This window comes from Salvelinus sp. IW2-2015, linkage group LG8 (genome assembly GCF_002910315.2).
Source record: "Salvelinus sp. IW2-2015 linkage group LG8, ASM291031v2, whole genome shotgun sequence".
Lineage (NCBI taxonomy): Eukaryota > Metazoa > Chordata > Actinopteri > Salmoniformes > Salmonidae > Salvelinus > Salvelinus sp. IW2-2015.
This window is the reverse complement of record NC_036848.1, coordinates 52,736,555-52,763,073: the sequence shown is the minus strand read 5'-3', so window position 1 is coordinate 52,763,073 and position 26,519 is coordinate 52,736,555. Positions and strand designations below refer to the sequence as shown.

The window sequence follows — 26,519 nt, the reverse complement described above, 5'->3', positions numbered from 1 at the left end:
GTTGGTTATGTTGTGTTAACTATGGGTTGGTATGTTTATTGTGTTTTAACTATGGTTGGTATGTTTTAGTTTTTAACTTGGGTTGGTATGTTTATGTTTTAACTATGGGTTGGAATGTTTATTGTTTTTTAACTATGGGTTGGATGTTGTTTTAACTATGGGTTGGAATGTTTTGTTTTAACTATGGGTTGGAATGTTTGTTTTAACTATGGGTTGAATGTTTATTGTTTTAACTATGGGTTGGTATGTTTATTGTTTTTTCTTGGGTTGGATGTTTATTGTTTTAATAGTTGGTATGTTTATGTTTTACTATGGGTTGGTATGTTTTTGTTTTAACTATGGGTTGGTATGTTTATTGTTTTAACTATGGGTTGGTATGTTTAGTTGTTTAACTATGGGTTGGGATTGTGTTTTAACTATGGGTTGGTATGTTTATTGTTTTAACTATGGGTTGGTATGTTTATTGTTTTAACTATGGGTTGGATGTTTTGTTTTAACTATGGGTTGGTATGTTTGTTTTAACTATGGGTTGGAATGTTATTTGTTTTTAACTATGGTTGGTATGTTTGTGTTTAACTATGGGTTGGTATGTTTATTGTTTTAACTGTGGGTTGGTATATGTTTGTTTTACATATGGGTTGGTATGTTTATTGTTTTAACTATGGGTTGGTATGTATTTGTTTTAACTATGGGTTGGTATGTTTATTGTTTTAACTATGGGTTGGAATGTTTATTGTTTTAACTATGGGTTGGTATGTTTATTGTTTTAACTATGGTGTATGTTTGTTTTTAACTGTGGGTTGTATGTTTATTGTTTTAACTGATGGGTTGATGTTTATTGTTTTAACTATGGGTTGGTATGTTTTATTGTTTAACTATGGGTTGGTATGTTTTGTTTTAACTATGGTTTGGTATGTTTATTGTTTTAACTATGGGTTGGTAATGTTTATTGTTTTAACTATGGTTGTTTTTGTTTTAACTAGGGTTGGTATGTTTATTGTTTTAACTGCATGGTTGGTATGTTTATTGTTTTAACTATGGGTTGGTATGTTTATTGTTTTAACTATGGGTTGGTATGTTTATTGTTAAACTATGGTTGAGTATGTTTATTGTTTTAACTATGGGTTGGTATGTTTATTGTTTTAACTATGGGTTGGTATGTTTATTGTTTTAACTATGGGTTGGAATGTTTTGCTATTGTTTTAAAGATTTCTATTACAACAGAATGTGACCATTCGAAAGCTGAAGTACAGGTACCATTAACACTGAATCTGCACAATCATTAGGGCTATGTAGCAATACTCTGCAGCAAAACAAATTCATGAATTACTCAAACTTTGCTCTGACCTTTCCTCACACAGACCTGTTAGATTAAGATTGGTAATTAGTCATGTTTTTGAGACAGTACTGATTGTCAAGGTTTTACTTTTTATATGTGAATAAATCATTTTTGGTATTATTGTACATGTTTATTTCCCTGTTAGTCAGTAAAAACTGTTGAAATACAGTCCTCACCATATGTATTTGAACAACGAAGCTAAAATTTGAATTCAAGTTTGGGGATACCTAAAGTGCTTTTATTTCTTAAAGGAGAAGTTCACTTTATTATTTGAGGCAAATCTGTATTTTGGAATGTAAATGGCATGTTATAGAAGAATCCAGACACCTTGTTTTTTGCAATTTCACTTGGTTTTGAGCAACTTACCCCGACCAGTGATACACTTCCTCAGTCGTCGTTCTGAACAAAAGCTCCAGAAACATAACTTTAGAAATGACATTGCTCTCAGTATAGTGATGCAGGTCTTTAGATGTTGTACACATGAAACTGTGTCAATCCAAAATTTAACTGCAACATTATATTCCACTTTGTACAACTTGAGTCATACTTTCTTTGTGTGTGCATAAGCAGGCTACACATAGATATCACAGCTGGAAAGGGGAAACAAAATGGAATATAACTTATAATATAAATAAAATATAAAATTCGGAATGGCACAATTTCATGTGTACAACATCTAAAGACCTGCATCATTATACTGAGAGCTTCCGTTTCTTAACAGATGTATTTGGGTGTGTGTTTTTATGTTGTTGCTTTTGTTAATGTTTTATCTAAACCCCTACACTGCAGAATGAGCATGAGAAAGTATATTGCTGGCAGGGGAAGTTTCTCAAAACCAAAGTGAAATTGCAACAAACAAAAATGTTTGGACCCTTCTATAACCAAAATACAGCTTTTGGTTTAAATAAAGTGAACTTCCTTAATGGTTAAACTGATATGTATGAAAATACCCCCAAATAAAAAGGTGACATTCAGTAGTCACCTCATATTCAAAACTTGATCTCATATCCAAAATGCTGGAGTATAGAGACATTTTAAAATGTTGCATCACTGTCCAAATAGTGAGGATTGTATGGTGAATGTTGACTAACAATTTGAAACAATAGAATAATCTCTCAAAACCCAAATAATCTGTAGACACAGTCAGAGTTTTTTATTTATTTAATTGCTACGCTCCTGTTGTACATTTAGCTAAGTCTGAGTAAACAGTATAGTCTCTACACAGTGAGAATCCCCTGCAGGACGGTTACCGCCTGGCCAGCGATATTGAGCCTGCCATCATCCTGTAGCTCAAGCTCCAGCTCCCCACCACGGCTAGAGCACTGATAGGCTGTCACACAGGTGGAAAATATAGTATGTTAGTGGCAGTTCTTCAAATTATTCCATTTACATAATTATTGATTGGATTTTACTGGACTCAAGATGTACCTGTCCACCAGTATCTGTAAATGTATTGTTCTGTGCAATGGAATTTGACCTCCATGTTGCAATACTGTTTAGATTACCCACCCAGCATCTTTTTCTTGACAAGTTTCTCTGACCAGTAGCCTGCAAGGACAGTATGCGCAGAGCCTAAAAAAAATATAAAAAAATATATATATTTGAATTAAAGGTTCTAAAGGCCTACAGAATAAGACAGGCCAATGTCCTCTGTTCTTACCAGTCACAGGGTCCTCAGGAACCCCGAACCAGGGGAAGAAGTTTCTGGAGTAGAAGTCATAGCCAGACTGACAGCCAGGGTCTCCGATCATGGTGACAAGCAGACCCCTAAGCCTCCCGCCAGTGTCTACACGGAGCAGAACTGCTGGGTCTGGCTGCAGGGACGTGAGCACTGACCTATAACCCAAGACTCACTGTTTCAATCCCTTTCAGGTTAAGTTGCCCTTCCATCCTCTCCGTTTCCCAACAGCTCAGGGATAATGAATAATGAGTGCTTTTATTATATATTTTAATGTTACCTGTCACAACTGTCAGCAAGGCGCACCATTAGCATTTTGGTGGTGGCACAGAGGCACACTTCTTGAACTGGCTGGTCTCCCACAGCAGCCTGCACATACACATTAAGACTGTCACATCAAGTCTTATTCTTCACCATAAATTATAGAAACAGTGATAAGAAGGACGATGCACTTACTTTAACTATGTCTTTAAATTCTTTAAGACCCTGCGGATATTAAGCTTCAATTAGAACATTTAAAAAGTTACATTGATATGCGAAGGCTTTTATGCAATATTTATAATAGCATGTGCACTGAGTGCACAAAACATTAAGAACACCTGCTCTTTCCATAACAGACTGACCAGGTGAAAGCTATAATCCCTTATTGAGGTCACGTGTTATTTAACCTTTATTTAACTAGGCAAGCCAGTTAAGAACAAATTCTTAATCACAATGACGGTCTACAATATTAGGTAGGTGTTCCTAATGTTTGGTATACTCAGTGTATATAACATGCTGAACATGAATGTACCACATTGATTCCATCACCTACCACAGGAGTAGGTTTGTTCAGGGGGAAATTCATCACTATAGATTCCCCTTGTTGTCGCACACACAGCTCTCCACTCAGTGTCTCAAATACCACTGTTGAGTTGACATTTTCTGAAGGAAGGGGGTCGTGGGATAGAAACAGTTCATTGAATTGCAGTCTATACAGAAAGTGTGTACTTGTTACAATTCACTCGCTTACATGTGAGATACTGTATTATAAACTGGGTGGTTCGAGCCCTGAATGCCGATTGGCTGAAAGCAGTGGTATATGAGACCATATACCATGGATATGACAAAACATTTATTTGTACTGTTCTAATTATGTTTGTAACCAGTTTATAATAGCAATAATACACCTTGTGGGTTTGTGGTATATGGCCAATATACCACGGCTAAGGGCTGTATCCAGGCACTCCGTGTTGACATACCACCCCCTGTTGCCTTATTGTTTAATGTCGTCACTGTCATTCTTACTTTTTTTGTAAAACAGTACTGCAGCTGAAGCCAGGGTGGCATGGCCACACAGAGGAACCTCAGTGGTGGGGGTGAACCAACGCAAACGGAAGCGTGCTCCTTCAATACAACACATACAAGTTCCCATGTCAGTCATTTTAGGAAGTTGTGGTGAGTTGATTTACATGTTCTTTCCTCAATCCCCATTTACTCTCATTGGCAGCAGTCACCCCCTCTTAGTTAATTGCAATAAAACAGATTACCACCAGATGGCAGATTTGCAAACTTCTGCACAGAAAATTGTAAAAGTGGCATGGCTTTTTATATCGAATACATTTGTAAGTTTCAACTCTATTTCAGAATGTCCAAAAAAAGATACCTGAGCTGAAGTCATCTTTTGAATTCAGCCGTATGATGAAGGCAGTCTCTGACAGGTTCATCTCAGCAGCAATGTTCTGGTACATATCATCCTGCAATTCCTTTGGTTGAGAACAGTCAACAGTATTTTTTTTTGCATGATTACATTGGTAATATTTAAGTATACCTGTGGTAAGATAACTTAAAGCAAATACTCATGTTGATTATTCAGCAATACATGAGCATATGCAATGACATGTAATCATGTATTATTTGCCCAAGTAGAAAAAAGTATACTTACATGTAAAAGCAGACAAACTGCTGCAGGATTTCCTTTGAAAGGTAAGTTGGTAAACGCATCAACAGTGAATACTGGAATCTCCATTACTTACTAGAGTAGGCCTGTGCTGATTTTACAGAGAGAAATTAAGAAGTTTAACAGCTGCACGCCTCCAAATAAACTTTAACCAGAGGGTGTATCATTCCAAAAGTCTAAAGTCCATTGCTTCCTTTCATTTTCTTAGTCTGCACCGACTTGATAGGGCTGGCTTGGCTAGACAATCTCCCCATAGAATACGCCCAACATATTGCGCTTTCAGACCAGTGCAGGTGAAAAAGGTTAGGTAACTCTGGTCTCCTAGCTATCTTTATTTCATTGATTTGATAGAAACTGTAGGTAGGCATCTACCCAGGGTAAATGTGTATTTTAAAATCATTGTAAAGAGGAGACAAGGAGAGAAACCCACCTAGACTATTTTGATCATATATAGGCAGCAGTCCAAACTAGACAACCCTCGGTCCTAAACCCTCGAATTACGTTTTACATCGTCAAATCCGAGTATACCTTATGTCCCTTGCCCAAGCGAGTGAGAGTGATGATCGGAGAGGCAACCTCCTTGGTGGAAATATTGAGCTTAAAAACGTATTAATGTACCTAGCAAGCGAACATAGCTAGCTAAAACTAACGTAACTGTCAGGTAGCTAGCTAGCTAGTTTTATAGTTTGGGCATTTATTCCAATAAATGTCAGAATTCCAAAAAATATGTTTATGAAACTAGCTACGTTTTATATATATATGGGTTTTTTTAAAGCTAGTTTTGTAATTTTGTCTGACATGCCGAAAACGCAGTCATGTTGATTACATTTGAGACTTCCTGTACACCGGAGTTTGACACGTGACTATAGTTTGCATTGAATTGTGGGTCATATCAACCCCACAAGTGATTACAGTTCTTTACTTGCTCCCTCGAGCTAAATTGGTTGTAAAATCGAGGGCTGGGGTGGATAACGTTTGTGAATTGGACCTCCAATTAAGAGGGCAATCTAACTGCATCCGGTTTCGACGGCGATAACTCGAGGGAAAGTAGCTAGCGCGACGGTTGAGGGTGTCTGCGTTTCAAACTCAAAGTAGAAAGCCCGGTTTAAAACGGGCGTATTCAGTTCGATTCAACGTTTGTTGCATTGTGACTGTTTGTACTGAACGACACGTCTCCCCAAAACTGCATTGTTCTACAACAGTTTAGTGTGTACGTTGTAGTGTGGCCTGATCAATATGGGTGTGACCATTTGAAATCACATAACTCGTGCAGCACACACCATTATAAAATCTCCATCTGGGCTACCATAATCACATCGTTATTCAAATAGTCGTTTAGTACAGTATCTGTCAGTTGAATAAAACGTTGCACAAAGTTTTATCGAACGAAACGCACCCCAGACTGACACTGCTGTGAGCGCTGCGTTATTCAAATCCGGTATCAGGATAAATAAAAAGCAAGGTCTGCTAACTTTTTTAAATTATGTTTAATTAACGCAAACAATAAATGGCAAATGCAATTTTCGTATATACGGGTTCACTGTATCTCCGCGCAGGGTAGAACAGGGAACTGGCAGGAAGTACGTAAACAGCTGTTCTTATACCGTGATGATGTAGTTCCAACGCGTCTGTTGGCCTATCACAGTAGAGGCTGAGCGCGGTTTAAACTTTGCTCAGCCTATGCTGGCACTCGGACTTGTCCAAGTCCCTTAGTGCTCTCCTCTGTCCGCATCTGGTTGTTGGGTAGATTAGATCCGTCTTGTGCCGCTACACTCAAACAGTTCCTTATATGGTATTGTCCAGTGTCCTAACCTCCCTGGTTGGCCTGGAGATATGCACCCCTCCCCTCTCCAGATTGACCACAGCTTTTATGGCCTGTCACTCAATGTTGGTCAGTCTTTACACACATACATCTGTATTGTTTGTGTGTGTGTGTGTGTGTAACAAAACAATATTCATCTTCATACAATATGGTAGCAGGCTATAGCGCTTACTACACAATGTACACTTAGTATTACTTTCTTAGCTACAGTATACATATCTCCCTGGCATATTACATAAATTATGCAGCAGCATACAAGATATTGTTGGACTCCTTTTGTGCTATGCTCACTTGAACAGGAAGGTGGCGTGGTGTTCTTTTTTGGGCAAATTTTGTCATCAAACTTTGACAAAGTCTGGAATTCTCTGGATTTATGGTGCTTTCAAGACAACTGGGAACTCGGAAAAAACAAGGTCGAATCATGATGTCAGTGATCTTCAGGTCGGAGCTCTAGAAAAAGGCCCGAGGTCCCGACTTGGAATTCCGAGTTGGATGACCGTATTTTCCCAGTCGGTCGAGGTGCTCCCCCCCCCCCCCCCCGAGTTCCCAGTTGTCTTGAACTCACTGAAGTATGAGATTCCCAGTTGTTTTGAACGTAGCAGAAGTCATGCTAGAATTGACAGCATGGCCAATGTATTTAACCTTTTAATGACCCATGATGTTGAATGTTTATCCTTTTAAGCTTGGAAAAGCCCTTAAACCTAGACTTAGAACACACACCAAAACAGTCCAAAACAGAGAGGCTTAAAAGTAAGCACTGCTTGTTTTTTTAAATGCATAAATACCAAATTATCAAAGTGTCTCCTACAGTATTTGTCAAGTAACTTGTCTATATCGTAATACTTTTTATGTTCTGGATTTATTTTTGTGTGTGTGTGATATCTAAATATTGTTTTGTACAATGTTCATGTAAACACTGCTTGTAGCTAACTTCGCTAAATTAAACTAGTCAATATATACAAGGTTTGCCACAGAGGAAGATGCAATCGACCTTGAGGCAAATAACTAGCTAGCTAACTAGTAAATGGTTTAACTAGCTACTAGTAAGTACCTGGAAATTGAATTCCACATCAGGCCTAGCAAATAAGTTTATAAGGTATATGCATGATATTGCTAATGAAGACTTTTCTTGCCCTTTTCAAACATGGTCCAGGCGAAGGGACTATGTACAGTGAGGAGAAACAAGTATTTGACACACTGCCGATTTTGCAGGTTTTCCTACTTACAAAGCATGTAAAGGTCTGTAATTTTTATCATAGGTACACTTCAACTGTGAGAGACGGAATCTAAAACAAAAATCCAGAAAATCACATTGTATGATTTTTTAGTAATTAATTAGCATTTTATTGCATGACATAAGTATTTGATCACCTACCAACCAGTAAGAATTCCGGCTCTCACAGACCGGTTAGTTTTTCTTTAAGAAGCCCTCCTGTTCTCCACTCATTACCTGTATTAACTGCACCTGTTTGAACTCGTTACCTGTATAAAAGACACCTGTCCACACACTCAATCAAACAGACTCCAACCTCTCCACAATGGCCAAGACCAGGGAAGCTGTGTAAGGACATCAAGGGATAAAATTGTCGACCTGCACAAGGTTGGGATGGGCTACAGGACAATAGGCAAGCAGCTTGGTGAGAAGGCAACAACTGTTGGCGCAATTATTAGAAAATGGAAGAAGTTCAAGATGATGGTCAATCACCCTCGGTCTGGGGCTCCATCCAAGATCTCAACTCGTGGGGCATCAATGATCATGAGGAAGGTGAGGGATCAGCCCAGAACTACACGGCAGGACCTGGTCAATGACCTGAAGAGAGCTGGGACCACAGTCTCAAAGAAAACCATTAGTAACACACTACGCCGTCATGGATTAAAATCCTGCAGCGCATGCAAGGTCCCCTGCTCAAGCCAGCGCATGTCCAGGCCCGTCTGAAGTTTGCCAATGACCATCTGGATGATCCAGAGGAGGAATGGGAGAAGGTCATGTGGTCTGATGAGACAAAAATAGAGCTTTTTGGTCTAAACTCCACTCGCCGTGTTTGGAGGAAGAAGAAGGATGAGTACAACCCAAGAACACCATCCAACCGTGAAGCATGGAGGTGGAAAACATCATTCTTTGGGGATGCTTTTCTGCAAAGGAGACAGGACGACTGCACCGTATTGAGGGGAGTGGATGGGGCCATGTATCGCGAGATCTTGGCCACAACTTCCTTCCCTCAGTAAGAGCATTGAAGATGGGTCGTGGCTGGGTCTTCCAGCATGACAACGACCCGAAACACACAGCCAGGGCAAATAAGGAGTGGCTCCGTAAGAAGCATCTCAAGGTCCTGGAGTGGCCTAGCCAGTCTCCAGACCTGAACCCAATAGAAAATCTTTGGAGGGAGCTGAAAGTCCGTATTGCCCAGCGACAGCCCCGAAACCTGAAGGATCTGGAGAAGGTCTGTATGGAGGAGTGGGCCAAAATCCCTGCTGCAGTGTGTGCAAACCTGGTCAAGAACTACAGGAGACGTATGATCTCTGTAATTGCAACAAAGGTTTCTGTACCAAATATTAAGTTCTGCTTTTCTGATGTATCAAATACTTATGTCATGCAATAAAATGCTAATTAATTACTTAAAAATCATACAATGTGATTTTCTGGATTTTTGTTTTAGATTCCGTCTCTCACAGTTGAAGTGTACCTATGATAAAAAATTACAGACCTCTACATGCTTTGTAAGTAGGAAAACCTGCAAAATCGGCAGTGTATCAAATACTACCAATTAAGTTAATCCTGTGCATCTCTTGCAGATTGTAACGTCCTGGGGAAAGTGAATGGAGTGTGCTTCACGTTTTCCAAAGGAAGGAAGGTCCAGTGGGGAAGCTTTCGTGGAGTTGAAAACAAAAGATGATAAAAAAAAAAAAAACTAGCTCGATTGTCCATTATATATAATCTATATATACTTGTGTTCCCTTATGCACTTTCTGTATTGATTTGTTAATAAAAAAACATTTTTTTAAATAATAATAATAACATTTTAAAAAGTATTGAGTTTTCGCGCGGAGAGTGAATCGGGGAGAATGGGAGGTTAGGGGTGGGCAATGAAGATGGCAACAGCGAGTTGTAATTCAATCATGAACTGTATAGCGTCAGGCTGTATGAATTAGCTCCAAACAAATCCCTCGGTAAACTACCATCGGCTGCCCAAGGACCTACAACTTTTGAAGAAGTGGCTCCATGTCCTGAAGAGGAAGGATGTGCCAGCAGGATCTGCAGACAGCATTTTGCAGAGGCAGACTTCGCGATGAAGGGCACTTTCGATGCGGCAACCGGGAGTTTCCGAATGGAAAGGAGTCATAGGCCTACGTTGAAGCCCTCTCTGCTTGCACCTCCATTTGACATTTCGAGGGTTATGGTGTAGCGACCAACCATCAACATCGCTCATTAACCGGTCATGACTGTTGTTAGCGTTAGACACTGTGCAACTTAGTTGCAACTCTAGTTGAAGGTAACTAGCTAATTGCGTCTGAAGTGTTTTGTGTAACACCCCCAAGCAAATAACGTTAGCAAGCAACTCAACTGCAACTAAAATTGCAACACAGTTTATCCGTGTACCCGTTATTGGTTAACGTTAGTTACTGTAGCTAGCTTCCACCTCAGATAGTCAAGTACTGTAATACATTGTGTTGACATTTGTTTTTGTAATGTTTTGTTAGCTCCACCTCATTTAGCTAGACTAAAGTTGACATAGCTAACTAATGTTTGCTGAAAAATATATGTCCCTGTATTTTCTGTGTGTGTGTGTGTGTGTGTGTGTTGACAAAGCATACAACAGGTAGCTTGTTAATGCCAACTGATATTTTGGGGTTCTGTTTCTTTTCAGGAGGACATCTTCATCCTTGAAAATGTTTTCATCCTGGAGGAGACTGTGCATACAAATCCATGTTATTTCTAAGGCTGTTTATTTCAAGTATATGCTGTGATTCTTGAATATAACTATAGCCTAATAGATGCCTTAATTATTTTCTACCAACAGGAAAGAACAGTTAGTACAGCGTGCCAAACTGGCCCCTTGGTGCCAGAGTGTTCCTGTGCTGCGGTGGAGAAGAGGTCCACAGGGACCATCACTAAAGAGCTCAGGGCTCAGCTAGATTGCGCTCACAACCATCAGTATACAACCGAGTCCTGCCCCTATACGCCACAGATGGAACTGACGGAGAGTGAGATCAGTGAAGACCATAACTCGCTGTATGAACCTGAGAGCTCAATCACAATCATCACAGTGCGAACCAAGATATGCTATCGATCACTTTGGCGGAGTGGGATGGTGTTCTGAAAATGGAGAGGGAGCATGCCAGTCAACAGCAAATTCAAAGATACACCTATCCATAAAAGGAATCGGAGTGAAATTGTTTTGACTGTTTAAAAAAAATTAACGTTTCAATGGATGTGCTACCATGTCCCTGTTCTGCTGTTTCGACTCTCTGTCAGCCTATTAATACTCAGCTATGAAAAGCCAACTGACATTTGCTCCTGAGGTGTTAAACTGTTGCACCCTCTATAAACACTGTGGTTATTATTTTGATGTAAAATGGGCTTTTGTCAAATATGTTTGCTGTGCTGGATGCTGTGTATTCACTAACTGAGTGATGGGACATTTTTATAGTATCTGTAACATATTTTGGTGTGTATTTATTTTGCATCTTAACTTCTTAGTGGCAATCAGCAGCAGAAACAATAACAAAGTGTCTCCCTGCTCCTCTTTTGGTAAAAAGCTGACGGATGGGCCTGGAGAAATATAACCACTCTCAAATTCATAGACAGAGCTATAGATGCAAGGACTGACCATCCATGATATCAACATTGTAATCCTGTTTCTATGATCTGTTTCCACTACCATGTACCCAGTTCGCTCTGGATAAAGGCGTCTGCTAAATGGCATATATTATTAAAGTCCACTTTGACTCTGACAACGAGCTGCCCAGTGTAGTTACCATTCCTTTCCAATAGATGGCAGCCAAAGCTAGTTGAAGTCGATACTCTAGCGACAGGAACACGGGATTAGTACGCACTGAAAGTAGTTTTATCTTCAAAGCAAGTTTATCAGGTTACACTTGAACCTGTTATAGGGAACAAGCTAACTAATACTACTTTCACATAAGGCGCAGGCATTAGGTCTATGTCTTAGGCTAGGCTAGATTTATTAAATTAAATTAACTGGTTTTATTCAAACGTTTATTCATTGCCTTTGGTTCTAGCTATGCGCTTTATGGAAGAAACAACACACGCAGGGATGAGACGCCGTACACCTTGTCCAACTCTCGTGCCCATAGAGTGATCTGTCGATAAACTGCCAGCCTGTATGCTCTGAAAACAAAATTATAAGAAAAGTTAGTCTGATACCGATACTAAATCACAATGTATTTATAACGAGCACACTCCATTATTGGTTAGAATGAGATTTCATGAATCATGATGCTGTCTGCCATTGGAACTCTGGTCGTCTAATCTAAAGGTAAATGTGTTACAAACAGCGCTGATGATAAACATCGTTATAGGATACTGATTATATATATAGAGCACCGACACGTCCAATAAATACATCGCCATCTAGACAGACAGGAACCTCTGACTGTATGTAATAATACAGCCACCATCCGCTGGGATGGTGTGTTGTATCGCCACTATCGCTCTACAACACAAACTCTATTTTTGTCAAGAGTACCACACCTCTATATGTTAACAGCCTTTTAATACTGCATCATGATGAAAGTGCAAAACTAAACCTGCTGTAATATTAGCAGATTATGGGAAAGCTGCGCCATATTTTTACTGCGATTGTTTAAATACATTTTATTATTCCTTTCCCCTCTAAATCTATAATTAAGGCATCTGTTAGACCCCAACTATTTGGCTTAGATAAAGTTGCCAATTTGAAATCATGCAGTGTCTTGTCTGCTGATGTTCTCCATATGGCTGTTACCCCACTGGATTTACATCCATTCAGGTACATATAAATCTTTAAGAGCAGCCGGAATGAAATCCAGGCTTACTATGAGCTCCCCAGAAGGATGATGGGGCAGAGACCCAGTCCCTGCGACAGACCCATGACAGGCGAGGTGGGTTCTTCCCTGGGCCAGCCTGAGGGGGTGCTCTTTTGGACCATATCCTTGGAGGCGGCTGCTACGCTGGGGGTATGTATGTTCAGTAGTTTTGGTTAGTGAAGTCAATTTAGTGTTTGAGAATGGACTGGATTGAGAATGGCTAATGGACTGACAAGCTGATCATTGATTCCCCATTCTCTCTCTGTCTGTTCACATAGGCTATGGCGGATTTGACAACTACAATGGCTTCAGTAATTACTGTTTTCTAATGGAATAACGTTATTTGATGACCGAATTAGGGGCGATAGAGGAAGAGGTAAAATATGCTCGATAGAGGAAAAGGTAAGATATGCTCCTTTCTTTGTAATGTCAGACTGATAGTGTGCCTGCAATTCTTTCTCAGATACATTAACTCCTTTATCGCTGTGATTGCAGCTATAGGTGGCCATGGCAACGGTGGTGCAGGTGACACTAGCTCCCACAGCAACCATTTTGTACGTGAGGGGCCTGCCTTTCCGTGCCACTGAGGGAGACATAGCCAATGTAAGAATCACGTTTCTCTAGCACCCATAATCACTCCCATTCCTTTTTCCAATGATGTCAACACGTTAAAAGATCATATTCACAGTACAATTATGTAACTCTAATTTGTACAATCATCATGTTCGTATCAGGCCCTTATTCTTTGGTGTGTGTGCGCCTTTTGGTTTAGTTCTTCTCACTATTGATTCCTGTGGGAGTTCATATCGACGTTGGACCCAATGGAAAATCCACAGGCCAGGCCGATGTTGAGTTTGTCTCATGAAGATGCCGTTTCAGCCAGGTCAAAGGACAAGAATCACATGCGTATGTGGATCTCTAAGTCTCTTAACTATTGCCCCGTTATGATAACCCCTTTCAATGAGAACCATTACATAAATCATTTAGAGTTTTTTGGGGTAAATACTTTCATTCATCTCCTCTGATACCATCATCTGCCTGTATTTCAGAAAACACGCAGATGACAATGGTTGAATCAATGTTTTTAATTTCTGGATTTCTTTATTTTTTGGTTTTAGGCCGTGGTGGTGGTGGTTTCTATGGTAACTCAAGAGGCATGGGCTCAAGAGGGAGTGGACTGAGCGGGATGTTCTAAAACAGAGTTAACTAAACCTTGAAGATTGAATGTTTTTACGTTCATGAAAAGTACCTACTTCTACTCTCTACTTACTCTCAATGAGTGGTGTAAAAAAAAAAAAGATATATACCAGTACCAGTCAATTTTGGACACACCTACTCCTTCCAGGGGTTTTCTTATTTTTTTCTACGATGTAGAATAATAGTGAAGACATCAACACTATGAAATAACACATTTGGAATCATGTAGTAACCAAAAAAAGTGTTAAACAAATCAAAATATATTTGAGATTCTTCAAAGTAGCCACCCTTTATTTAATAAAATGCATACAGATAATTATCCAACATGAGAAAATGGGTTGTTATCAGTGAGCTGTTTCTGATTTGATAAGCCAATGAATGTGGTTGTGTTTTGATCAGCTAGCTAGCTAAAACAAAGTTATACCAGTCAGATGAGCGCTAACGTTGGCTTGCTAGCTAACCAACAAGCGAGGAAACCTAGCTATATTTTGCTAAGGAAGGTTTTTCATAAGGCTTAAGTCGTCAGTGTAAACTGCTGTTACACAGAAACTTGTGTGTAAGAGCACAAACAAATATCCACAAATAAGTTGGCAAATGTCCTTGGCTGCTATGATAGCCAGTTAACTAAGTTAGCTAGCTATGTAACATTGGCTTATGTTATGTTCGAATCCAGGCTGCATCACATCTGGCCATGATTGGGAGTCCCATAGGGCGGCACACAATTGGTCCAGCGTTGTCTGGGTTTGGCCGGGGTAGGCCGTCATTGTAAATAAGAATTTGTTCTTAACGTACTTGCCTAGTTAAATAAAATAAATATGTATGGCCAGTTCATGCACTAGATAGTTTCCCAAAGTTTGGTGTTGCTTTGAACCTGTCACAATGCAAACAAAGGGCAATGCAAAACTAGCTAGGCTACTCGAGGTAGCCAGATTTGAGATGGGACAAACATTGTTTACACTGCAACTAGCTAACGTTTCATTCCCTCAACACAAACAATAGCCAAGAAAACAAAAAGGAGTTCGCTAGCTATGTTGAACTGTATACAGTCATTGGTTGAACCCCAAACGCACATGTAAACAGAGCCTCGGGTTGTGCACTACAGTGTGCTAATATGCAGCCAATTTACCAGACTGACAGCATCGCTATTTCAAACATCCCAAATAAATTCTAGCTTCTCTCCTGCCTTCTTGACATTATAATCCAAATTTGCACTGACTGATCAACTGTCAAGTTACTACCTGGAAATATGTAGTAGCCATTAACAAGTAAACTGGGGAGGGGGCGATTCCCCCAGAAATGTTTAGATATTTATTTCCTAATATTCACTCAGTTAAATTATTCAGTACTTTGAGAGTCACTTTCAGGAATTGTGCTTATCCCAAAAATTGGCAACATAGTTTTAGCTTAAAAGCCCCAACGAGGGTCATTTTTAACCCAGATTTTTAATGATTGCAAAGAGACACTGTCAAGCAGTAACACTTATTTTATTAACCTTTCGTAAGAAATAGTTTAAATTCCCTAAAATAATCATATTTTAACGTGTAGTTAAATCTTGTTTTTGAACAGATATTTTGATCTTCATCCATAGCCACTTGTTATGAACATGTCTGTTATTCATTCAAAGTGTTTCTTTGGTACTCAGAGGCTGAGAAATTGGCAATTTAGCTAATCTGACATACCGGTACAACCTAAGATGGCCACCGGTAACAGACCTCTAGCTCTCACTTTTCAATGCTATAGGCTATCAACTCAGTTTCAACTGCATCTGAAGAATGAGACTAGAGACATTGACTGTAAGGTAATATGTATTTGCATTTGTTATTTTTGAGTCTGTGGCTGTCACACCCCTCGAGTGGCTAAATCTGGGTTGGTGACATATCCATATCTTTCCAGAGTTCATACTTCTCCATCTCTGACAAATTTGTTTACAATTGAGTCCACATTTTCAGCTCCAACACTTCAATTTTTAGAACATCATTTGAAGTGCAAATTACAACAACAAAAAAGACACCTTTTGCATGTGGAAATGTTGTATAATTACTTTCGGTATAAAAAAAAACATGGAAATTAAACAACATTTTCAGTGAAACGCAGGCATGTGTGTGGCCAAAAAATAAAGGAAAGTCACATGAGCACCACAATGCCTACTTCACCAATGCTCTAATAAGGTTATCCAGCACACAGCTTTGACCTACTACAGTAGTTTTGAATCCTAAGTAACCTGTCTATATGTTGTTTGAAGTACAATAGACCAACATAGCTACTGTAGTAGGTCAAAGCTGTCTGCTGGAACCCTTTGGTAGAGCATCACTGAAGTTAGGCATTGTGTTGCTCATGTTAATTAACTTTTTTGGCTTCAGACCAATACCTACTTCTCACAACCCAACCTGAACCTTTAGAACCACAGTATTACAACCCAACCTGAGCCTGTCTTTAAGACACAGGCAGGAAGTAGAAAGGGAAATATGCTAACCTACTACCTGCTTTACCAAAAACAAACAAGTAAAGTGTGTTGGACAGTAATCTCTCAGAGAGACTAACATATGTGAGGTTTTCTGTTCTGGGATGCTGAGATTGGTAGGACTGTATCTGACTTAGAAATATCAACATTTTTAAATAGTTTATTGTAGTGACTTTCAGTAAAAATATCGTGCACACGACTGATACAGTGTATTATAGTGAAAACCCTAATAGTTGTGCCTTACAACCTTGGCCGGGATTTAATCTGATCGCGCTTGTAGACAATGCAACTTTTAAAGACAATTTCAACGCATTTGCAGAGATGGCATTAATGGTAAATGTTTCATATGTTGGCTGTATTAAAAATTATCTTTAAAATGTCAAGCATGCTATAATGCGGATCTACCACAGATCGGATTGAATCACACCCCTTCTTAGTTACAATTAAATCCCCAAACAATACAAGTCAATTGGTAGATGTACTGTATATTGATGTCATAACTGTAAATACTTCAGTGCAGAGACTTATAGCTCAGTATTTCAGTATAAGTATCTGCTTCATTATAAATCACATGGTCTGTTGAGGGCAGTGTCTTGGTTTGAACCCAATCAGTCACAACCAACTGTCACTTCCTTCAGCCTTCAGTTACAGTATCTGACTAATACTGTGTTTATCATAGCCCATCTTATCTCACGACTGTAAACCCATGGTAGGCAGTGTTCGAGAGCATCAAAACTGTGATGTATCGTGTAAATTGTGACTGATGGATCTACAAATAATATTGTAGTAGTTATTTATGATACAAGGTGATTTGTATATCAGTCAGACTGGACTTGGCTTTAAAGTCGGCTGCTATGTGTTTATAGGCCATCTTATATCTTACATGACTTCTGTCCTGTGGTATATTTAATGTGTAGAACCACACAGACAGTGATGTGATAGTCTGTCTCTAAGCATGTTGTGGGTGTGATCATTCAGTATCCCCGTCCTCTTCAGTGTACCAACTGTCCTCTTCTTCGTACACTACCTCTATATCATGCAGCTCCACTAACTGGCAACGTTTGATGACATCACTCTGTGAACTCTGGGGTCATGTGTAGTCTGAGTAGGTCCTGACCCCTTCTGATCACCATGGTGATGCTGTCGCTGGTCCTCACGGCATTGTAAATCTCCTCTGACGTGTTCACCTTGGTGCCGTTGATCTCCAGCACTATGTCACCTGGCTTCATACCTGCCCTGTGGAGGGTTATAACAACACTATCACCTGGCTTCATACCTGCACGCTGTGGAGGGTTATAACAACACTGTCACCTAACGTCATGCCTGCCCTGTGGAGGGTTATAACGACACCATCACCTAACGTCATACCTGCCCTGTGGAGGGTTATAACGACACCATCACTAACGTCATACCTGCCCTGTGTAGGGTTATAACGACACTCACCTAGCTTCATACCTGCCCTGTGGAGGGTTATAACAACACTGTCACCTAACGTCATGCCTGCCCTTGGAGGGTTATAACGACACTACCTAGCTTCATACCTGCCCTGTGGAGGGTTATAACAACACTGTCACCTAACGTCATTGCCTGCCCTGTGGAGGGTTATAACGACACCATCACCTAACGTCATACCTGCCCTGTGGAGGGTTATAACGACACCATCACCTAACGTCATGCCTGCTCTGTGGAGGGTTATAACGACACCATCACCTAACGTCATACCTGCCCTGTGGAGGGTTATAACGACACTCACCTAGCTTCATACCTGCCCTTCATACCTTTACAGTGCATTCCACATTCGTTCATTCTTAAGTGTATTTCACTGACGCATGAAGAAAGAATAAACAATGTACACATCACAGTTGAATTGAATATGGAGACCTTATACACGGACATTACACGGTGCTCACCTGTTGGCTGGAGAGCCCATGATGACCCGGTGGATCATGATCCCGTAAGTGACATCAGGGAAGGAGGGGTCCCTCAGCTTCAACTCTGCAATGATACTGCAACAGAATAGACATCCAACTATGACTAAATCCTCCACTGTCATTCATCCTACCCCAGGTAGGTGATAGCTTTCCTGTTAACTCAGGTGCAGCGCAATAGCTGTCATATGACCTTTACCTTGGAGTCAGGGTCAGCATCATGACGCCGATGTATCTCCGCTTGGTGTCCAACACCCCCAACTGAGACTCTAGGAGAGACAATCACAAAAACCTTACACTTCCAAAAAGTGCAAATAACTTAAAGGTATGGGGTCTATGGTCTTATTAAACTGGTCTCAGACCTGTTGGTGGTGTCTGACCTAGTCCTATTGTCACACAATGACCATAAGAGCCAACATAGGGAATTGGCTCTTACTAGCTCTGACAAACAGATCTGGGACCAGCCTATGGCCCTTTGTCAGCACGGTAAAGTAACTCACTCTTCTTGTCGGAGGCTTGGTTCAGGAAGTGTTTGACATGATCCGAGGGGATCGCGAAGGAGATCCCTGCCGTCACCTTCATGGTGTTGATGCCGATCACCTCACCGTCCAGATTAATCAGAGGCCCTCCAGAATTCCCAAACTGCAAGACAGAACAATCCAGAAGCATTATTGATCATGTCATACATTTGGAGAACATAAGGCTTTACTCTTACTAGCCCTGGTTTTGCAGAGAGGGGCTTGTGATGTGTGGTTGTTCATACAACTTGTTCCTTACAAGCTGGACGCACCGATTGTACATTTATCTGGATAAGAGTGTCTACTAAATTACTACTGGCAATTAGTTCACATCCATGACCAGACCAGTGGAGTTACGTCGACGGCTGTGGACCGCAAAGCTTTACAAGCAGGTTAGTGTCACTGTCAATGCTTTACTAGCAGGTTAGGGTCACTGTCAATGCTTTACTAGCAGGTTAGGGTCACTGTCAATGCTTTACAAGCAGGTTAGGGTCACTGTCAATGCTTTACTAGCAGGCTAGGGTTACAGTCAATGCTTTACTAGCAGGCTAGGGTTACTGTCAATGCTTTACTAGCAGGCTAGGGTTACTGTCAATGCTTTACTAGCAGGCTAGGGTTACTGTCAATGCTTTCTAGCAGGCTAGGGTTACTGTCATGCTTTACTAGCAGGCTAGGGTTACTGTCAATGCTTTACTAGCAGTTAGGGTACTTGTCAATGCTTTACTAGCAGGTTAGGGTTACTGTCAATGCTTTACTAGCAGGTTAGGGTTACTGTCAATGCTTTACTAGCAGGTTAGGTGTTACTGTCCAATGCTTTACTAGCAGGTTAGGGTTACTGTCAATGCTTTACTAGCAGGTTAGGGTCACTGTCAATGCTTTACTAGCAGGTTAGGGTCACTGTCAATGCTTTACTAGCAGGTTGGGTTACTGTCAATGCTTTACTAGCAGGTTAGGGTCACTGTCAATGCCACTGTCATGCTTTACTAGCAGGTTAGGGTTACTGCAATGCTTTACTAGCAGGTTAGAGTTACTGTCAATGCTTTACTAGCAGGTTAGGGTCACTGTCAATGCTTTACTAGCAGGTTAGGGTTACTGTCAATGCTTTACTAGCAGGTTAGGGTTACTGTCAATGCTTTACTAGCAGGTTAGGGTTACTGTAAACAGACCAGGGTACTCACATCGATGGCAGCGTCTGTCTGGATATAGTCCATGTTGGGTTTGGACAGACCCAGCTCCTTGCTGCCCCGCTGGACTGAAGAGACGATACCTGACGTGATGGTGTCCTCAGGGCAAACGGGCTGCCCATGGCAACCAAAACTCCCCCTGACGCACATCCGACGACAGCCCCAGAGATAGGGTAGGGAGAGGGTGCTACAGAGAGGAGAGAGACACAGTTAGAGGGTAGGGAGAGGGGGCTACAGAGACGACAGACGGAGAGGGTGCTACAGAGAGGAAAGGGTGCTACAAAGAGGAGAGAGGTACGGAGAGGAGAGAGAGACGGAGAGGGTGCTCAGAGAGGAGAGAGACGGAGAGGTGCTACGAGAGGAGAGAGAGACGGAGAGGGTGCTACAGAGAGGAGAGAGAGACGGAGAGGGTGCTACAGAGAGGAGAGAGAGACGGAGAGGGTGCTACAGAGAGGAGAGAGACGGAGAGAGTGCTACAGAGAGGAGAGAGAGACGGAGAGAGTGCTACAGAGAGGAGAGAGAGACGGAGAGAGTGCTACAGAGAGGAGAGAGACGGAGAGAGTGCTACAGAGAGGAGAGAGAGACGGAGAGAGTGCTACAGAGAGGAGAGAGACCGGAGAGGGTGCTACAGGAGGAGAGAGAGACGGAGAGAGTGCTACAGAGAGGAGGAGGACGGAGCGGTGCTGCAGAGGTGATACAGAGGGTGATACCCTTTCTGTCTAAAGGGTGCTACAGAGAGGAGAGAGACAGAAAGGGTGCTACAGAGAGAGGAGAGAGAGACGGAGATACAGAGAGAGAGAGACGGAGATACAGAGAGAGAGAGAGACGGAGATACCGCAGGAAGAAGAGAGACGGAGAGGGTGCTACAGAGAGGAGAGAGACGGAGAGGGTGCTACAGAGAGGAGAGAGACGGAGAGGGTGCTACAGAGAGGAAAGGGTGCTACAGAGGAGAGAGACGGAGAGGGTGCTACAGAGGAGAGGGTGCTACAGAGAGGAGAGAGACAGACCGAGAGGGTAGGGTGAGTGTCATGTCTCAATCATAACCTCTTACCTGGGCATTGATTTTTATAGTGGCTATGTCCGCCACCTGATCGACGTCTTGCACAGTGGCGTTATACGTCTCCCCATTGGTTAGCTTGACCCGGACTCCTCTCTTATTGGCCACTACATGGGCATTGGTGACTATGAGCCCATCACTGCTGACAATGAACCCAGAACCGTTGGAGATGGGGACTTCCCGACCGGAGAACGGGTGCCTGTCAGTATCATAGGTGAACATTATATGTTACGTTATTGTTCATTGGTTATAATGGACATTTAGAACGCCATTTCGCAACACCCCTAGATACACACACACATTGAAAGTCACAGGGTCAGCTGCAGTGCGGAGTCCCTGGATGGAGAGCAATTGTTGGTCAGGGTTTATTATCAACTTGGTCTCAGATCTGTATGTGCTCTTGCCAACATTGCCAATCCAAACATGACATGATAATCAGTGACAATGAGTTGGTACGATAGCACAAACGTGACAGGCACTATTGTTTTTTGTTATCAAAACAAACTAGCCTATCAAAGCGGTCATGTGACAAACTAGCCTATCAAAGCGGTCATGTGATCTTACCGGCCGACGATTTCAATATACACGACAGCGGGCGTAGCTTTTTCCACCACATCCGCAATGAAGTTGAACTTGAATCGTGGACTGTCGGGTTTAAAAGGAGAGGCACAGTGGGCTGTTGGCAAGACACGTTCTAGGAACGAATCACAAAGTAGACCTCTCCTCTCACAAACGTTGTTTTCCTCGTCCCCTCTGAAATGCAGAACTGCTGCACTACCGAGTCCCAACCCAACAGCAACTGACTTGAGGAAAGTAGTCCGCTCTGAGCCACTGCCCCTGTCGCCTCCTGCGGTCCAAATGATCGGAACATTGTTGACATGACAGGTGTTTGCGTCTCCCGTTGAGTGCTGTTTGTAACCGACAGAAGCACCGGAAACTCGTCCTAGTGTTCGCTCGTTCAAAATGTTACATTTTCGGAGATATTCCCCAGTGTACCTCCTGATTATCCAGAAGAGCGGACGATTGACATGTGTTGACATGTTGTTGCATCAGTCAGAATGCAGTAAAATAACTTTTACAACTAATTCAACAATTCACACTCCTTTCTTGACCATATGGATCTACAACTCTTTCTGACGTTAGTAACCTACGGATTTATAAAAACGTAATCAGAAAACAATAAAAACCGTGGCTACTAGCTAAACGTACCAGCTCTCAGATCACGACCTAACAGGTCGAAAAAATAACCAGCGTCTCGTCAGTAACACACAAAAAAGTACTTCCGGGTCACAGAATTTCAGAAACGTTCTAATTATAAGCCCCGCACGCAATAGAAGTGTCAACCTGTATTTATTCATAAAATATGAAAAATGATTATCTAAACATTAACAATGATTCATATTCGTTCATATTTAAGTGACATTGGAATTACATTTGGGTTTTAAAACATGTTCCAAAGTCAAATAAATGCCCCCAATGCAACATAGTGTATATAAAATACATATAGGCTTATAGAGAGAACTATTCTAGGTGCCGAAGTAAGTGGAGTTGGGATTGCTCACTAGGGTCTGTGGAATCTCTACATAGTGTTATTTCATGGGGGAGTGAGGTCTAAATGCCCAGCAATACTTTCTACTCCACCCACTCTATTCACTGCAATGCAGGCCTATAGGTGATTAGTTACTTCAACAACACAACGTAAACGGTGAACTGGCAGACCTGTTAACAACCTAGATTAACCTAATGATGATGAGCCAGTTGCACCTTTTACACATTTAAATCAGTAATTCTCTTTAGTTTAGATTTTCCCCCATGTAGTTATACATTTTTTTTTTACATAATGACATTAGGCAAAGCTGCAAAAAATAGATTTTGTATGATACAGTCAATTAACAGCATTCTTCAGTGTTACTGTGCAAAATCCCAAAACCGGAAGTCTTAATGTTGCTGCTGTGACGCTAATTTATGTTCAACCTAGATCGAGAAACACTTTTAACGCCACTTCCGGTGACTTATTCTTATCAGGTTAGGAGAATTAGGCGACACAATGTCCCAACCAAGATCACCACCATAGAGAACGATAGAAACCTCTAGTGGCCAAAATGCCATTTTAGTATGGGTAGAACCATTGAGGACTACCACCATTTTAATGTAGTCAATTGGGAGAGGGTTTCCTAAGGTTAGGGAAAGAGTTAGGGTTAGCTAAAAAAAAAAAAAAAAATAACTTTTGATGTCAATTTGACCAAAGCTGTATCCCGTCAGGACATTACCCTGTGCGGTGGGCTGTAAAACTTATAAGGGTTGCGTTCCTGCCCGACTACATTGCAGATACCTTGACGGCCCTGAAAGAACGTCACTGGACTCTATGTAAACTGGAAACCATATATCCTGAGGCTGCATTTATTGTAGCTGGGGATTTTAACAAAGCTAATCTGAAAACAAGGCGAACCACTGCTTTTAATCATGGCAAGGTGACCGGAAACATGACTGAATACAAACAGTGTAGCTATTCCCTCCGCAAGGCAATCAAACAAGCCAAGCGTCAGTATAGAGACAGAGTCACAATTCAACAGCTCAAACACGAGATGTATGTGGCAGGGTCTACAGACAATCACGGATTACAAAAAAAAAACAGCCCCGTCGCAGACACCGACGTCTTGCTCCCAGACAAATTAAACAACTTCTTTGCTCGTTTTGAGGACAATACAGTGCCATTGACATGGCCCGCTACCAAAACCTGTGGGCTCTCCTTCACCGTGGCCAACGTGAGTAAAACATTTAAACATGTTAACCCTCGCAAAGCTGCTGGCCCAGACGGCATCCCTAACCGCGTCCTCAGAGCATGCGCAGACCAGCTGGCTGGTGTGTTTACGGACATATTCAATCAATCCCCATCTTAGTCTGCTGTGCCCACATGCTTCAAGAGGGCCACCATTGTTCCTGTTCCCAAGAAAGCGAAGGTAACTGAGCTAAACGACTATCGCCCCGTAGCACTCACTTCTGTCATCATGAAGTGCTTTGAGAGACTAGTCAAGGATCATATCACCTCCACCCTACCTGATACCCTAGACCCACTCCAATTTGCCTACCGCCCCAATAGGTCCACAGACAACGCAATCACACTGCACACTAACCCATCTGAGCAAGACGCATACCTATGTAAGAATACTGTTAATTGACTGCAGCTCAGCATTTAACACCATAGTACCATCCAAACTCGTCATTAAGCTCGAGACCCTGGGTCTTGACCCTGCCCTGTGCCACTGGGTCCTGGACTTTGACGGGCCGCCCCCAGGTGGTGAGGATAGGAATCAACATCTCCACTTCACTGATCCTCAACACTGGGGCCCCACAAGGGTGCGTTCTCAGCCCTCTCCTGTACTCCCTGTTCACCCATGACTGCGTGGCCGTGCACGCCTCCAACTCAATCATCAAGTTTGCAGACGACACTACAGTGGTAGGCTTGATTACCAACAACGACGAGACGGCCTACAGGGAGGAGGTGAGGGCCCTCGGAGTGTGGTGTCAGGAAAATAACCTCACACTCAACGTCAATAAAACAAAGGAGATGATCGTGGACTTCAGGAAACAGCAGAGGAGCACCCCCCTATCCACATCGACAGGACAGTAGTGGAGAAGGTGGAAAGTTTTAAGTTCCTCAGCGTACACATCACAAACAAACTGAAATGGTCCACCCACACAGACAGCGTGGTGAAGAAGGTGCAACAGTGCCTCTTCAACCTCAGGAGGCTGAAGAAATTTGTCACCGAAAACACTCAAACTTCTACAGATGCATAATCGAGAGCATCCTGTCGGGCTGTATCACCGCCTGGTACGGCAACTGCTCCGCCCACAACCATAAGGCTCTCCAGAGGGTAGTGAGTCTGCACAACGCATCACTGGGGGCAAACTACCTGCCCTCCAGGACACCTACACCACCCGATGTCACAGGAAGGCCATAAAGATCATCAAGGACAACAACACCCGAGCCACTGCCTGTTCACCCCGCTATCATCGAGGTCAGTACAAGTGCATCAAAGCAGGGACCGAGAGACTGAAAAACAGCTTCTATCTCAAGGCCATCAGACTGTTAAACAGCCACCACTAACATCAAGTGACTGCTGCCAACATACTGACTCAACTCCAGCTCACTTTAATAATGGAAATTGATCAAAAATGTATCACTAGCCACTTTAAACAATGCCACTTAATATAATGTATATACTGTTACTCTATCATCTACTGCATCTTGCCATCTTTATGTAATACATGTATCACTAGCCACTTTAAACTATGCACTTTTATGTTTACATACCCTACATTACTCATCTCATATGTATATACTGTACTCGATACCATCTACTGCATCTTTCCTATGCCGTTCTGTACCATCACTCATTCATATATCTTTATGTACATATTCTTTATCCCTTAAACTTGGTAAAGTAGTAGTTGTGGAATTGTTAGGTTAGATTACGCGTTGGTTATTACTGCATTGTCGGAACTAGAAGCACAAGCATTTTGCTACACTCGCATTAACATCTGCTAACCATGTGTATGTGACAAATAAAATTTGATTTGATAGGTGCGGTAAAGTCATTGGAGACTGAGGTATGCACAGAGGATCAGGTTGAAGAAGAGTCTGTGACAGTAGGAGTGAAGTTTATGGAAAAAGTGGACTCTTGCCTTTTGGATGGTCCATTTGTGTTTTTTGGGGGGGTGAGAAAAAAAAGAGTTGGTCATGTGGAATCGGTGAGGGTAACTAGAAGTTGTCTAGTGATAATTGTTTGTGTTTCTTTTGGGCAGAGGAAGAATGAGCTCGAAGTAAAATAAATGGGGGCAAGAAAAGTGAATTGTTTCGTTCTCAAGAAAAGGGCACCAATGAAAGGAGTGATAACTGGGGTAACAGTAGATATAAACGTTGACCAGCTGAGGGCAAAGATTCCCGGTGTATGTATAACAGTATTGCTTCCGTCCCTCTCCTACCTGGTCTCGAACCAGGGACCCTCTGCACACATCGACAACAGTCACCCTTGAAGCACCGTTATCCATCGCCCCACAAAAGTCGTGGCCCTTGCAGAGCAAGGAGAACAACTACTTCAAGTCTCAGAGCGAGTGACGTCACCAATTGAAACGTTATTAGTGCGCACCCCGCTAACTAGCTAGCCATTTCACACCGGTTACATATGTGATGCTCATCGTTTGATGCGACGCGACGCAGACAGGGTGGCGAGAATGGGGAAACAGAAGAGTCATTGTCTGTTATTTTGAGTTTTAAAGTTGAGTCTTTGCCTGACAAAGATATATAAGTTATCCTGTACGAGCGTATGTGCCGAATATATTAAGATGTTACAGGTGTCAAGTTTATG

The 26,519-nt window shown here is 41.8% G+C and overlaps 2 protein-coding genes, 1 long non-coding RNA gene and 1 pseudogene across 4 annotated transcripts; 2 read left to right on the top strand and 2 right to left on the bottom strand.

Annotated features, from left to right (window-relative positions):
* Positions 1-2,482: 2,482 nt before the first annotated feature.
* LOC111968137 (phenazine biosynthesis-like domain-containing protein 1) lies at positions 2,483-5,601 on the bottom strand. Of its 2 annotated transcripts, none has more exons than XM_023993702.2 (10): positions 5,485-5,601; positions 4,942-5,047; positions 4,663-4,762; positions 4,305-4,403; positions 3,832-3,941; positions 3,474-3,503; positions 3,298-3,386; positions 3,000-3,175; positions 2,849-2,911; positions 2,483-2,669 (listed from the first exon to the last, which is right to left on the bottom strand). In XM_023993702.2, the coding sequence occupies exons 2-10, from the start codon at positions 5,023-5,025 to the stop codon at positions 2,557-2,559; spliced, it is 864 nt and encodes a 287-aa protein (XP_023849470.1). In that variant the 5' UTR covers positions 5,026-5,047; positions 5,485-5,601; the 3' UTR covers positions 2,483-2,556. The 2 variants fall into 2 exon arrangements, with proteins under 2 accessions (XP_023849470.1, XP_023849469.1); XM_023993701.2 differs by having other exon boundaries at positions 5,387-5,565.
* Positions 5,602-9,806: 4,205 nt separating this feature from the next.
* LOC139028085 (uncharacterized) lies at positions 9,807-11,737 on the top strand. Its single transcript, XR_011480260.1, has 2 exons — positions 9,807-10,269; positions 10,798-11,737. It is a non-coding gene; the product is annotated as an uncharacterized lncRNA (long non-coding RNA).
* A 787-nt stretch (positions 11,738-12,524) lies between these two features.
* On the top strand, positions 12,525-13,986 carry LOC111968273 (heterogeneous nuclear ribonucleoprotein H3-like; annotated as a pseudogene).
* A 1,808-nt stretch (positions 13,987-15,794) lies between these two features.
* Positions 15,795-22,433, bottom strand: LOC111968136 (serine protease HTRA2, mitochondrial-like). Its single transcript, XM_023993700.2, is given in 9 exon segments — positions 15,795-17,699; positions 18,374-18,469; positions 18,591-18,660; positions 18,892-19,033; positions 20,088-20,194; positions 20,197-20,223; positions 20,226-20,280; positions 21,145-21,349; positions 21,715-22,433. Coding segments are annotated over 9 exon segments (1,344 nt in total). The 5' UTR covers positions 22,191-22,433; the 3' UTR covers positions 15,795-17,533.
* Between the last annotated feature and the right edge of the window lie 4,086 nt (positions 22,434-26,519).